The sequence below is a fragment of the Typopeltis vanoorti genome, chromosome 6, assembly GCF_054136105.1.
Source record: "Typopeltis vanoorti isolate ZY-2024b chromosome 6, IOZ_Tvanoo_1.0, whole genome shotgun sequence".
Classification (NCBI taxonomy): Eukaryota; Metazoa; Arthropoda; class Arachnida; order Uropygi; family Thelyphonidae; genus Typopeltis; species Typopeltis vanoorti.
Genome location: NC_143554.1, coordinates 86,080,068 through 86,094,767, shown reverse-complemented (window position 1 = coordinate 86,094,767; position 14,700 = coordinate 86,080,068). Strand labels below are relative to the sequence as shown.

The 14,700-nt window shown below is 33.5% G+C and overlaps 1 protein-coding gene across 1 annotated transcript in view; it reads right to left on the bottom strand.

Moving 5' to 3' along the window:
- Positions 1 to 318: 318 nt before the first annotated feature.
- LOC150105661 (carbonyl reductase [NADPH] 3-like) overlaps positions 319 to 14,700 on the bottom strand; it is a 144,471-nt gene continuing 130,089 nt past the window's right edge. The window contains exons 8-9 of the mRNA XM_090394982.1: positions 7,847 to 7,954; positions 319 to 806 (exon numbers count right to left, since the gene is read on the bottom strand). Coding sequence (XP_090251108.1) covers positions 7,854 to 7,954 — 101 coding nt within the window. The 3' untranslated portion in view covers positions 319 to 806; positions 7,847 to 7,853. The remainder of the gene's footprint in view (positions 807 to 7,846; positions 7,955 to 14,700) is intronic.

The window sequence follows — 14,700 nt, the reverse complement described above, 5'->3', positions numbered from 1 at the left end:
ACACACACATCATGTTAATTATTAAATCGTTCCACTGAGTAGTTACTCAGTTACAGTGTTTCAAAATGTGAACTTTAATTATAATCACCCTCTATATTACACTGCAAATGGTTCATGATACGTGTACCAAAATGTCCATACTATAAATATTTTGCTGTACTTAACATATAACTATTTAAATGAATACCACCAAGTTATTCCTTCAACAAGATGAAAAAACTATTAACAAGCATCTAATAATTGTGTTGGTCTATCATAATATCTGCTTTATCCTTTGTATAGATCAAAAAATCTATAATACTACAAAATAGAACCAAATTATGCATTTTCCATGTTCAATTTATTTTTCATACATAGGGGGATGATTTCCTTACCTCCATGTAACTTGACAATTTTGTATTTAAAGAGCATGAGTGACCAAATATACATACAAATAATAAAATATTAATATTTGAAAAGCAGGAGAGAATAATGCTTCACAGTTATAAGTCAAAATTATCTAAACATAATCAGGGGATTTTAATTTAGTTTTCAGAGATTTGATATAAACACACATTATAGGATAATGACAAAATTTTTGATTTTTAGAACATAACTATTCATGCACCACCAACATTTTTAAATGTAAGCAATGGATTTAAGCAGTAAAACTTTAAATGTATGTAATAAAATGATTAATTCATCTATTTTATAATTAAAAACTTAAAAAATACTAATTAGTCACTGAAAATGTATAAAAACTCTGTGGTCTTCATGCATAAGATAAATTTGTTTTTGCCATCTCGTTTGAAGTCTTCAAGCTTGATCTACAAAAAAATTTTTAAACAATGAGACTTACTTAGATCAGTGATGTATCTGAATAATATTAATCCAATATTAATCCAATCTGTTTTAATTTGTAATACAATTTGCTCAAGTAATTAAAATATACTGAAAAGTTACTTTAAAGAATTACAACTTGAATCTAAATCTATCTTGAAATCTATCTTGAATCAGCTAATCTATTTCTTTTAAATTATATTTCTTTAGTTATAAACCTGACTACATGAAGATCTGAGAACTAGAGACATACGAATGTGCACATGTATGCGTGCATGAATGCAGCATGCACAAAGCTGCCTTCAGTTTAGTTAAGGTAAACTGAATTTTTATCTTAACTAAATTGAATAATTTTATTCAAAAATTAAATTGTTTAATTTAAAATAATGTCCTTTTAGTTGAAATACACTGTAGTGTTGTGTATTATAGAGTATAATTTTATAATGAAAAAATGAAATTTATATATATGGGAGGAAAATATTTGGAAGAAAGGCATTTACGTGACTTTTTTTTTTTTTTTTTTTTTTTACACGATTTCGAAATAACACAGTTCAAATGGTGCTTATTTTTAAAATTTCTGTTTGGATTCAGTTCTGTTAAATAGGGTATTTAACAGAACAGGTGTAATTATCATTTTCTAGAACGGTACATATGCACTTAAACTTGAATTTTGGGGAACTCCCTCGATGTTTTAAATTTCAGGGATTACTCTAAGCTACTTAATGTAGACAATTGTGGCAATAACAAAAAAATCAGTTTTTGTAGTTACGATTCCCCAAAGCCGACAAATGATCCTTTATATTCACTTGCCGTTAGTTCCTGGAAGCAGAAGGGTGGTATGCTGATTCCTCAAAGTTAAGTTGGTCCGTTATGGGAGGCCCGCCTAAATAAAGCTGCTTGGAGGGAGTTAAGCTGTTTGCTAAACAATCATTTCTTGTTTACAATTCGAAATGGTTACACGTCTTGTGTTTTGTTCATGAAAGTTTTGTTTGTGCAATAGAGTTCGTGTCTAAGGGCAAGGCAATGAAAGGTGTGGATTTTAACACATTACCAGTGTACTGGAATTATACAAAGATCTAGTCAAAACAGGATATCAACAATTAATTACAGAGTTCGTGGTAAAAAAAAAAAAATCAACCTTCAGAATTATTGAAAATTAGTGCTAATTTAGTTCCTTTTACTGAAGAAAATATTTCGCCATTGCAGTATGAACAGGAACAGACAAAGTGTTTTGAGTAGTGGAAGTCATTTAATTCCAGTCTCACACAAACGAATGCAGCTGCTGTCAAAAAGTGATGGCGAATAAAATTTAATAACTAATAACCATATGCGCAGGCGTATTTGGGCCTTTTCGAATTTCTGATTTATTAGTGACACACTATTTTCTTTAAGAAAGATACATAGGTATATACATTAAATAAGTATTTCAAAATCAGCTAAAAAAATCAGCTAATGCCTGTTTATTCCCGTATATAGGGAGTAGGCGAGGCCGTTTAGCCCTATCTAAATTTTGGAGATTGAACTGAGTGGGCGGTTCAATCTCCACTGGTACCCAATCAGAGAGAGCTGGCCCAAGGCTATCACTAATTAAGTGGCATGCAGTGAAGAGAGACAGCTCAACAAGTGCCGCCATCTCATGGTCCCTAACCCTAATTTTTCTTGAGTTTACAGGATGAAAAACCCGAGTTTCCAGGAGAAAAAAACCCACTTGCCAGTGCCAGAAATCTACTAACTCGAGAACCAGTGGGAAAAAAAGGCTTAGAAAAATTTCTTCTAGTCACCAACTAGATGCGAAACCAAGGTCTTTCTTCGTGTGGTCAAGCACTGTGGTGTGCAAATGGCACATCCACTGAGCTACACAGGCTACTTTAAATGAGTATTTAAAATAAAAAATATTCCATTAAAATTAAATAGTATTTTAATCAATGATTTTCATATGTTTTGTTTGAAAATAACTTACTGTTCATATCGGGTTTTCACATCTGGAACCATTCTTCTATTTTTCGATATGCACTGTATTCTTTTTTATACGGTTTTCATTTACCCAGATTTTTTTGGAACCAATTTACCGTGTAAATGGAGAATTGGATATATATCTTTAGTTTTAAAGGTAGAAAAGGTCATCAGATAGTTGAAAATTTTCAGGTTTCTGATGGCTATGTTACATACTTCAGAAGGCCTGGTCAAAATGAAGATGATTAGAAAAAGAGCTCCACTGGTACCCATGGAAGTATATTTGAAAATAAGCCAAGAAATTGTGGAAGAGAAATGAAATACGGATTTGTCACTTTAACAGAAACAGAAATAATGGGAATATAAGAAGGATATGAATTTAAGTTTTCGAGAACAAAAACATACAACAAGGTGACAGGAGAAAATGTTTAAAATCCTAAAATTATATAGGGTTAATGGGAAATTACACTAATCAATCTATTGTGTATATTTAAGTTATAAGTCAGCAGTTCGAATTCTAAGGTTGTACAGGAACATCATCATCATCAAATTCCTGCCATGTACCCACAAGGGGTGTACAGGATATGATAGTACTACATGAAAAAATTATATCATTACTAACTTCCTATCTACAATTTTCCTCCAAATCAGTCTGTTACTTGTCAAGACTCCAACATTATCAGATCTTATATTTCTATCGTCTAAGGCGCTTTGTACCGTATCAATCCACCTATATCTTGGCCTTCCTGTGGTTCATTTTGCTAATTTTTCCTCGCCCATACCACCTGAGATTAGCTCTGCTAACACATCCATGGATGCTGAAAATGTCAAGTTCTTTCCTAATATCCTCATTTTTAATATGATATTGCCATTGATGCCATCCGTTCACGCCTAATCTTTCTCAGGACTCTCATATCTGCGGCCTCTAGTCTTTGGTCAAGTGTGTTACTTCTAACCCAGCTCTCAGATCCATAAGTTAAAACTGGTTTGAACACTGTCTTGTATACAGTTAATTTAATGTTCCGACTAATTTCTCTCTTATTCCATATGAATTTATTCAATTGACTTCCCACCATACCAGCTTTGCTGATTCTGTTGTCTATTTCTATATTTAATTTACCATCTTCAGTAAAAATCGTGCCTAAGCAGCTGAAGTGTTTTACTTGTTCCACAGGTTCTCCATTCACAACACAGTTGATATTTTCAATGATTCTGCCTATTTTCATTGTCTTTATCTTTTTATTCTTGACCTTCATACCATATCTATTACAACAGCTATTCAATTTAGTCAGAGAATCTTGCAGACTTGTAGCGGATTTATTTAGAAGTATAACATCATCCACATAAAGCAAAGAGCTGACATTAACATCTCCAATTTTGATATCATGTTTAATACCAGTTTCCTTCATAATGTGATCCATATAGATAATGCATAACAGAGGGGATAATATACATCCTTGTCTCACACCAGATTTAACATTAAACCATCTTCCTGTATTTCCTTCAATTCGAACTGCTGACTTAAAACTCAAATAAAGACTAAGTATTGCTTGATAGAATGCCCCATTGACACCATATAACTGCAGCATATTTAATAGCTTCTCTCTTGGCACCTTATCAAATGCCTTTTCCAAATCGACAAAACTTAAATACAGATCTTTGTTATATTCCCATGCTTTCTCGACTACTTGTCGTAAAGTGAAGATCCGATCCTGACAGCCTCTATTTGGCCTGAATCCAGCTTGTTCTTCACCAAGCTTTTCTTCCAACAATTCTTCTCAACCGTTTCTCAAGTACACTTGCATAGATCTTTCCAGGAACACTCAGTAGGGAAATACCTCTGTAATTCTCACATTCAGTTTTATTTCCCTTTTTATATATGGGTACTATGAGAGCTCTGCTCCAATCATTGGGAATTCGTCCCTCTGTCCAGGCTTTCTGAACTATGTAGTGCAGCCACTGTAAGACTCTTATACCACTATACTTCAGCATTTCTGGTTGAATATCATCTACTCTAGCTGCCTTTCAACATTTCAAGCCTTTGATGGCTTTTTCTACTTCAAGTATGGATATGTATTCCTGCCTGCATGCCTGGTCAGTGTTTTTTACCACTGTGCTGTCATCACTGCTTGTTTCATTTAGCAATTTCTCGAAGTAATTACTCCATACTTCAAGGATATCTTTTTTCTCCAGTTTTCATGTCACCTTTATGATCTCTAACTCCTTTTACAGCACTCTTTCCTCCATTCCTAAGCTTCAACAACCTCCAGAATATTCTGCCACCTTCTTGATATTTATTTTCTATATTCTTGCCAAAGTCCTCCCATGACTTTTGTTTAGCTCGTTTTACACAGTGTTTAGCATTCTTCCATTTGTCTCTATATTCTCTAAGAGTACAAGCTGACTTATTTGACAGGAACTTTTGATATGCTTTCTTCTTTTCTTTTACTGCCTCTTTAACTTCCTGTGTTCACCAGGGAGTTCTGATTTTTTTATCCTTGCAGACAACCTCACCACATGCCTCTCTGGCTGAATCAATCAATGTTTTCTTCAGAGTTTGCCACTGAATCTCCAAGGTTTGATTCCTGTTCTCAAACTCTTTCATTTTTTCTTCAATAATCTTTGTGTATTTTAGTCTACAGTTCACATCTGAGAGCTGCTCAACTTTTATTCGCTTTAAAACTTTCTTACATGTTATTCTTTTCAATATAAAATTCAATTTTATCCTGCTCAAGACTAAATAGTGATCACTTCCAATTTCAAATCCTCTGTACACTCTGGTGTCCTGCACCAGGGAGAAAACATCACTATCAACAATAACATAGTCAATGAGACTTTTCTTATTCCTTGCCTCTTCTCTCCATGTGAATTTGTGCACATTTTTATGTTGGAACATGGTGTTAGTAATAACCAGTCCATGTCCTGCGCAGAAATCCAACAGATATTTGCCATTATTATTAGCTTTGCTCTTTTCTCCAAATTTTCCCAAAATATTTTTGTATGTCTGACAATCATTTCCTACTCTGCTATTTAGATCCCCAACAAGGACCAACTTTTCCTTTTTCATTGTGTCAGTTGCATTTTCTAAAGCCTCAAAAAATTCCTCCACTTCTACCTTAGTAGAACCTTCTGTGGGACCATAGGCACAAATAAGTCTCATTGTCCAGTTCCCCATTCTCATATTTGCACACATTACTCTACTTGAGACTGACTGCCATTCAAGAAGATTAGCCTCGTATTTTGTGTTGAATACTATGGCTACTCCTTCTTTTCCTTGATTGTCATTGCCTGAATATAACATTTTGTATTTATTGCTCAGAAAGATCTCACCAGTTTTGGTCTTTTTTGTTTCAGTCACCCCTATTATGTCGATCTGGTACTTTCTAATTCCTCAGCTAGCTCCATTTCTTTGCCATTCAGGCTTCTTATGTTGAGTTGGGGTTTGTACAGGAACACAGTTATAAAATCAGATATTAGACAAGAGGGGCACTCCCATCTCCATTATTACTCATCTGTATGGGTCACATTATGAAGGAAAGTGGCATTAGACTGGATATCAAAATCAGAGATATTGAATTCCATTCTTTATTTGATGCAGATGATGTCATACTGCTGAATAAATCCAATACAAGTCTTTGAACTTGTACTGGATTTATTTGAATAGCTTAACTAAACTGAATAACTAATAACTGCTATCAAACAATTATGAAAACTAGAAATAAAAACAAAAATTAGAAAAGCAAACAGAACCTATAGAATAAGTAAAATCTTTCAACTGTTTAGCAGCAATTTTTACTGAGGATTGTGTATTAAATATGGTAACAGCTAACAGAATAAGACAAACTGGTATGCTGGAGAGCCAGCAAAAGAAAAAAAAAAATTATATGGAATAAGAGAGAAATTAGCCAAAATAAGAAAATTAGTGTTCAAATTGAAATGAAGAGAGACAGTATTCAAACCAATTTGACTTATGGTAATTTATAATTGAAAAGAAATTATATTCTTGTTTTAATCCTTTACTCAAGCAAGAAGAAACAAAAAGTTTGCATGTGAATTATCTTCAGCTACTTGTATACAGAGGCTGTTGACTTCACATGGAATTGTTTGGGTATCCCATAATGTCTCCCCCTCCCCATACACACATCTTTATGGAAAGGATTACTATCCAGCCTGGTTTTTATTGAGACCAAAACAACAATATAATTTCTTGTCAGGTATAACTTATCTTCTGACCAACAAAAACTTAGCTATAACTATCTCGGATTTATTTTAATAAGCATATAGTATTTTAACACACTTTTCTGCTACTTGTATATGAAAAACATGATGACCTATGCATTTAACTCTCAGTATTGCCACTGATGAGATCTCAATAAAGTTCAAACCAGTTTGGGTAGTGATCCTTCCCATAATGCATGGAAATAATGTCCAAAGGGATATATCCTGTGTATTATGCAGAGTAATGAAGCAATTGATGTGAAGTCAACAGCTTCTATATACAAGTAACCTAGTGGCAAAGATACCACACACACACTTGGGTAAAGGATTAAAACAAGAATACAGAGTCATGCTGAGTATAATTTATCTTCTGACCAAGCAAATACTTACTATAAAAATTTTATTAATGGATCTGAGAAAACAGATGTCATCATAGGCAAAATCGTATCAAAAATAAAGATTTTTGAAAAGAACTTAACATTATTAACATATAAGAATGTGTGGTGTGAGCAGGTTAATCTAAGGTGGTACAGTCACTTAAACAAAATGGAAAAGGTTAACAAAACAGGTGGCTGATGACCGCAAAAAGGACAAAAGGATAACCAAGATCTGGGTGTAAGATCTGACAATGCTTGCATTATGAGATGTTATGTTTTGATCCAGACCTGTCAGAAGAAATTTTTTTTTATAGGAAGACAGTAATAATATTAACTTATTTATTTAGTTTTATTATAGTATCCTGATACCCCTTAAGAGTGCATATCATTATTATTAAGATGATGACCACTTTATAACTCACTGAAAAAAGGAAAAAAAAAAAAAAAAACCAAGGCATACATTTAAGAAAACAGTTTACCTTGTAATCAGAGCCACTTAGCTATAGATTTATCATTCCAGATATATTCTCCTCGAGGGGAAGTAACGTTAGGTGGAAGTAGAGCTAAATACACTGGAGCTACAGCACCTACAAGGATTTTTTTTTAATTATCAGAAATGAAAATGCAATTGAAATAACCATGTTATTAATTTTTAACATTACAGCATCAGAGCAAGAAAAAGTTCATTTCTTAATTTTTTGCTCTAAATCAGTGTTTATGTTTTGCTCTTCAACCTGAGTGCTGCCCATTAATGATTAGCTTTCAGGTGGGCAGCAGAATAATTACATGCTGTATTAAAAACATCCAAAATATACAAACTCAAATTTGTGAGAGAATGTATGTGAAAAGAAATGTTACTATCATAAATAAAAAGTTAAAAAAATATTTGTGAGACACGGAAATAACATAGTACAAGATTGTTCCAAAATGATTTGATTCATCATGCCATGCTATTGGTTGAATGCTCAGCGTGCATATGGCCATACGGGTATTGATCAGGTTGTGCCAAAATGTTTTCATTCAACGCACCACGATATTCGTTCACTGGTGCACACAGCCTCTGTGACTCAGTTGAAACGTATATTGTTAATGCATAGTATTGCCATTGATGAGATTTCTGATTTTTTCTTTTTATTATTATGTTGTTGTGATTTGAATAATTTGTGCAACAAATATTGAAACCATGCCAAAAAAAAAAAAAAAAAAAACTCGTGGCTATTTACCCAAGTCTCTGAAGATGGGTTAAGTCATTGAATATTTTCAACAACTTTTGAAAGATTTCAAAATTCAAAGTCTGTTGGCTCTCAAAGGGTGCATGCTTGACTTGTTTTGTTGAATTATATGAGAATGTCGTGAAAATGAAGCTAATTTCTGTCAACGATTAAAAATAATAAAGCATGATGCATTTTATTTGGCAGGCATTTTTAAGAAATTTAATGAAATTAATTTGTAGCTTCAAGGAACCAACATAACATTTATCAGTTGTAAAAATGTTGTCATTATTTATCGATCTTTTGATAAAACTTGATCTTTTTTGTCATAATCTTTTGAAGAGGGAATTTCATTAGTTTCCAGAATTGTCATCAATAAAAGATGCAACTCCAGAGGGGACTGAAAGGTTAAGTAGTTACCTCAATGAACTTAAACTGGATATGGAAAAACGATTTAGTGATATTTTGAACTAGAAGGTGTATGACTTACTACAAGAGAGGAATCAAATTTCAATAGTGATGGATACCAAAAACTCTGGCAAAATAAAAAATAAAAAAATGCCTGCCTTATATCCAAATATGTGAAAAACTATATTTAATTTGCTGCTACCTTTCCATACCTCATATCTAACAGAATCAGGCTTTAATGCTGTGAATCATATTGTCACCAAACAGAGAAACTGTCTGAAAATCACTGAAAGAGGAGACCTTCACTTGTTCCTTACAAAAATCAAACCACATATCAAACATTTAGTTTCTCAGCATCAAGGATCAAGCTCAGTCTCAAGGATCTCATTAAATTAAAAGTGATTTCAATTAATTTTATTGTTTTATGTAAGGTATGTAACTTTTTTTTTTTCAATTTAAATATTAGTGGATGATAAGGATTTAAACTCACAAAAGTTACAAAAGTGGACACTAAGTATTAAAAGGCTGAAGAGCACTGCTCTAAATTATAGCTGACACTCATTGTAGCAAATCTGAGGGACTAAATAACAGCTAACTGCACTTGAAGATCTATTGCAAGTTTAGTTTGTCACAGTGAGTTAGTCTGCTATCATAAAAATTAATAATTTTAATCATAATAATTTATATGAAATAAAAAGTTTAAATAAAAAGATGTATTATTTCAGACTTTTTTCACGAACTAAAAGAATTCATATGCTGGAGAGTACAAAAATAGTTAAATGATTTAGTAATGGAAGTTTCTTAATTGCCACTCTGTAACATGCAAATGATACAAAGAAAATACCAGCTATTCAGTGAAGACTGATACAATATTTTTCAGTCAAAAGGTTACTGGAACTGTTAAAATTGATTGAATATGGCAATTCAAATTAGAAATGAAAAAGGCTTCCAACTTCATCTCAATATAGAGTGGGCTTTGTTGCAGTAATATCATAAGATGTACTATGCTAATTTAGCTTTTCCTTTATAACTGATATACCAATGAAGGCAACAAACTAGAAACATTCAACAAACATTTATTTCATACTGAATTCTGAAATATATAATCCACAGCAAAGCACACACATACCAACACACATTACCTCTTGCATATCATAAATGTCAGGAACTCATGCATCAACACACTATATTTTATAAACATAAACATTTACAGCCTACATCACTAATGTCCTTTAAATAAATCAGTGTTGAGACTAAGAATAATCAGAACCTCATAGTTATGTCTACCGATAACTCACTGCCAGGTTTCTTACCACTTATTTGTCACAAAATATGATTCATTATTCTGCAACAGTTTCTACTGTATGATCATAGCAATTCTTACCACAAATTACCATATTGTGCCAGATTACAATAAACATGAACAAAATAAAACAATCAAACAGTACTAGCCCACATACTGATTTCTGTGACACTATTCCTGACTCTGATACATTTTTCACATAATTCAATTTCTGAATTTTCTTCCTAAACTACTTTTACTAAAATAAGCTGAGAATTATTAAAAGATGTATTTAAATTCAGAGTAATGCATTTCATAATGAAAGAATTGTTGGATAGTGCGAAAAAAAAAGTAAGAATCATGAACTGAGTACATTACAAAGTTGACACAGGTGGATTATGAAAGGCTATACCTACAATTCACTAATGTCACCTGAATAAATCAGTGTTGAGAGTAAGAATAATCTGAACCTCATAGCTACTTCTACTGATACTCTCTGCCAGGTTTCTTACCACTTATCTGCCACAAAATATGATTTATTATTCTGCAACAGTTTCTGTTGTACGATCCACAAGAGAATGATGTTTAGTATGCGGATGAGGATGCTGCATGACTTCTTTAGGTCACCACTGTTTAATTTATATATTAATGATATTGTGGATGGTTGAAGGATAATATACATTTGATCATGATGTAAAGCTGGGAAAAGTGATAAGGAATAACTGATTTTGCATCCTTTGAGCAAGACAAATGCCAGTTCAATGCTGTCAAACATAAGATTTTACATTCTAAATTGAGGAAACAGGAAATCAAATTAAGAGGACATAAAAAAAAAGGTAGTAAAAACAATGTTGAATTACTGATAAGGAAATTGTTCCTCTTTATAAGATCATCATCATCTTACATCTAAAACTACTCTGTGCAGATATGGTCACCTAAGTTTCAGGTTAATATGAAAATGATAAAGCTGTTAGATATGTAACGTCTGACAACTTCATTTCACCAGTGATGATATCAGGATTATGAACACAAGCTTGTGTTCTTTTATATTGCAGAGTTTGACAAACAAGTGGAAAGAAGGAATATTATAGCAACAAATGAGCTGAAAGGACTATAGAATATATGGAAAGTTTTCAGCAGTTGAAAAACATGATGGGGGGGGGGGGGAAACAAGGGGTTATCCTTTGATGTTAAGTAAGAGTGCAGTCAACAATGGAATAAAGAGATTTTTCTTATATAGTACTTCAATAGTGAACCAATTTAAAGAGAAGTATAATAGGCTTTGGAAGTTTATTTTCCACTTGGTTAGACTATAATAAATTTAGTTTAATCTTTTACCCAAGTGTAGGCAAACAAAGTTTGCGCCTGAAGGAGTTCAGGACTGAGGCAACTCGTAGTAAAGGTGGACCAAGCTCTCATCACTCCTGTCTCAGTATCTCCCATAATGCAAAACACATCTCCGCAAGGAGATGTGTAAAGCTTTGCATTAAGGGAAGGGCCACTACCCAGACCGGTTTCGACCTTTATTGAGGTCTCATCAGTGGGGAGCAGACCCAGAAGTGGTGATACTAAGGCAGAAGCAATGGAGAGGTATATTTACTTATATCGTAGTAAAGGTGGACCAAGCTCTCATCACAAGGAGTGATGAGAGCTTGGACCACCTTTACTATGAGTTGCTTCAGGTGCAAACTTTGTTTGCCTGCACTTGGGTAAAGGATTAAACTAAATTTATTAAAGTATAATAGGCACTGTGTGTATGTGTGTGTGTGTGTGTGTGTGTGTGTGTGTGTGAGAGAGAGAGAGAGAGAGAGAGAGACTTAATTAATATTAATAATACATAATTATTTGCTACTTTCTCTGCCTATTTTTATTAAATGACAAAGAATAACCTCTTGTTCTTTCTTTCTACTTGAAAAAAAATACCACTGCAGCTATCCTATAAAATCCCATACAATATGATAGTACTCATATTCACCTTTTCCATCTGTCTGCCAAACTCTGCAAACTTTTAGTCTGTTATAATAAATTTAGTTTAATCCTTTATCCAAGTGTGAGCAAACAAAGTTTACACCTGAAAATATCTTCAAGACTGGGATAAGGTAGTACAACACTTTGTTTGCTCACACTTGGATAAAGGATTAAACTAAATTTATTATAGTCTAACCAAGTGAAAAATAAACTTTCAACAGCTTTCTCTAAATCCAGAGTAATTTAATAAAAAGGTGGCATACTTTTTTGCAACTCCTATAGGTAAAGATGACCTCGCCATTGCTTCTTCCTGGTATCTCCACTTTTGGGCCTGGCTCCCACTGAAGAGACTTCAATAAAGGTCGAAACTAGTCTGGGTAGTGGCCCTTCCCTTAATGCATAACATTATACATATCTGCAAGGCGATGTGTTTTGCATTATGAGAGATACTGAGATAGGAGTGATGTTAGCTTGGTCCACATTTGCTACAAGTTGCCCGGTGTTGTACTACCTTACCTCAGTCCTGAAGATATTTTCAGGTGCAAACTTTATTTGCTCACACTTGGATAAAGGATTAAACTAAATTTATTATAGTCTAACCAAGTGAAAAATAAACTTTCAACATCTTTTTAGTCTGTTAATCTACCTTAGTGTACATTCTACAGTCCTGATATTATCTTAGTTACCTGCATCTCCATAATTTCCATTTTATCCTGAAATCCAAGTGACCAGATTTATAAGTCAAAGTCCAGATGCAGTCCAGCAAGGTCTGATAACAAACAATGCCGAGGATGCTCTGCTTCCTGTTCAACATGGCCATTATCATTATCCTCTGCTTTATTATTGTTGCCTTTGCAAACTCATTGTCCGCTATCACAGTTATACCCTTTGCTGAAAGGCTTGGATTTAGGATGCTAGGAACATGTAAGAGCTCTTCAATGAATGGGGGGGGGGGGAGTTAACTGGTCTCATACAGAGGCAACAGGATTTTCCTACCCTAAAACAAGAAAACCATCCAAAACTCACATACAGATGACAACAGACTAAGGAGATGGAGTCAGTCGATTTGCTCACCATGATGAACTATCAAAAATCCACACAAAATCTCCAAACAACGATATTTTTAAGGAAATTCAACATAGTAATCTTTTCACTACGATAAACTATATTTGCTAATGATGAACTTTCAAGAAATAAAGATTGCACATATTAATAAACTGCAACTCCCAATTCATCTAACAAACCATGCTTATGAACATGTTCTTTTTTTTTTGTTTTTTTTTATGTGCTAAGTTTGCCAATATTTTACGATAAGCAAAATGAAATGTTTAGTCCATAACTGGCACTTGAGCCATATTGGTGTTATGTATACTTCTTGTAATTTTGTAATTCTCTTTTCTATGCCATATTGAATAGTCTTCAGTTGCTGAAGATATTCTGCATGTTAATGTTATGTGTATTAGCATACACCATTCAATTTTTTGTTATTACCCTTGAAATATGGAAAACAATGTACTGATTGTGAAAGTGCTAAAAGTTGCAAAAATGTTGACCAATCTCAACAGAAACTGAAATGGACATAAGGGATCTGAAAATGGTGAATTTCTTGTTTCAATTGGCTGTGTTTATAACATCAGTTGTTTTCAACATAATATCGAAGAAACTGTCGTAGGTCACTTAAAAGAGTGCAATTTCTTTTCCTTGCAAGTCGATGAAAGCACAGACATATCAGACAATGCCATTTTAATGTGTTTTGTGAGATACGACTATGACAATACAACTCGCACAGAATTTCTTTTTTTGTAAACCGCTGACAACAAGAACAGCTGAAGAAATTTTTAATTTGATTGCAAATTACATCAATGAAAAGGGCATTCAATGGAAGAAATGTGTGGGACTGAGTAGCATTGGAGCTGGCGCAATGGCAGGCGCACATAGTGGACTTTTTCTCGAAGATCAAAGCCGTAGCACCATATGCATCCATACTGTGTACGGGTGCATTGTAGTATTCACAGAGAAGCACTGGCCATCAAAAGAATACCATTGCTTTTAAATGCAACTATGCAGGAGTGTGTACAATTTATAAACTTTATAAAATCTCGTCCCTTGAATTCGAGAATATTCTCTGCATTGTGCAAAGAAATGGGGAGTGAACATGAACATCTTCTTTTAAACTGCTAGGTGCGATGGCTGTCAAGAGGGAATGTTTTAAGAAGACTTATTGAAATGAAGGATAAAGTTTTAATGTTCTTAGACCAACATCCCCCAACAGCTAGAATTGTAATATTTTAATTCAAAGATAGTTTTCAAGATGTCAATTGGTTAATGAAGGTTGCCTACCTTTGTGACATTTTTGATTTTTTTAATAATTTAAATCTGACATTACAAGGTAGCAATGTAACTGTATTTAAAGTGCAAGAGAAGGTGGAAGCTGCAACAAAAAAACTCAATTTGTGGTCCTGTC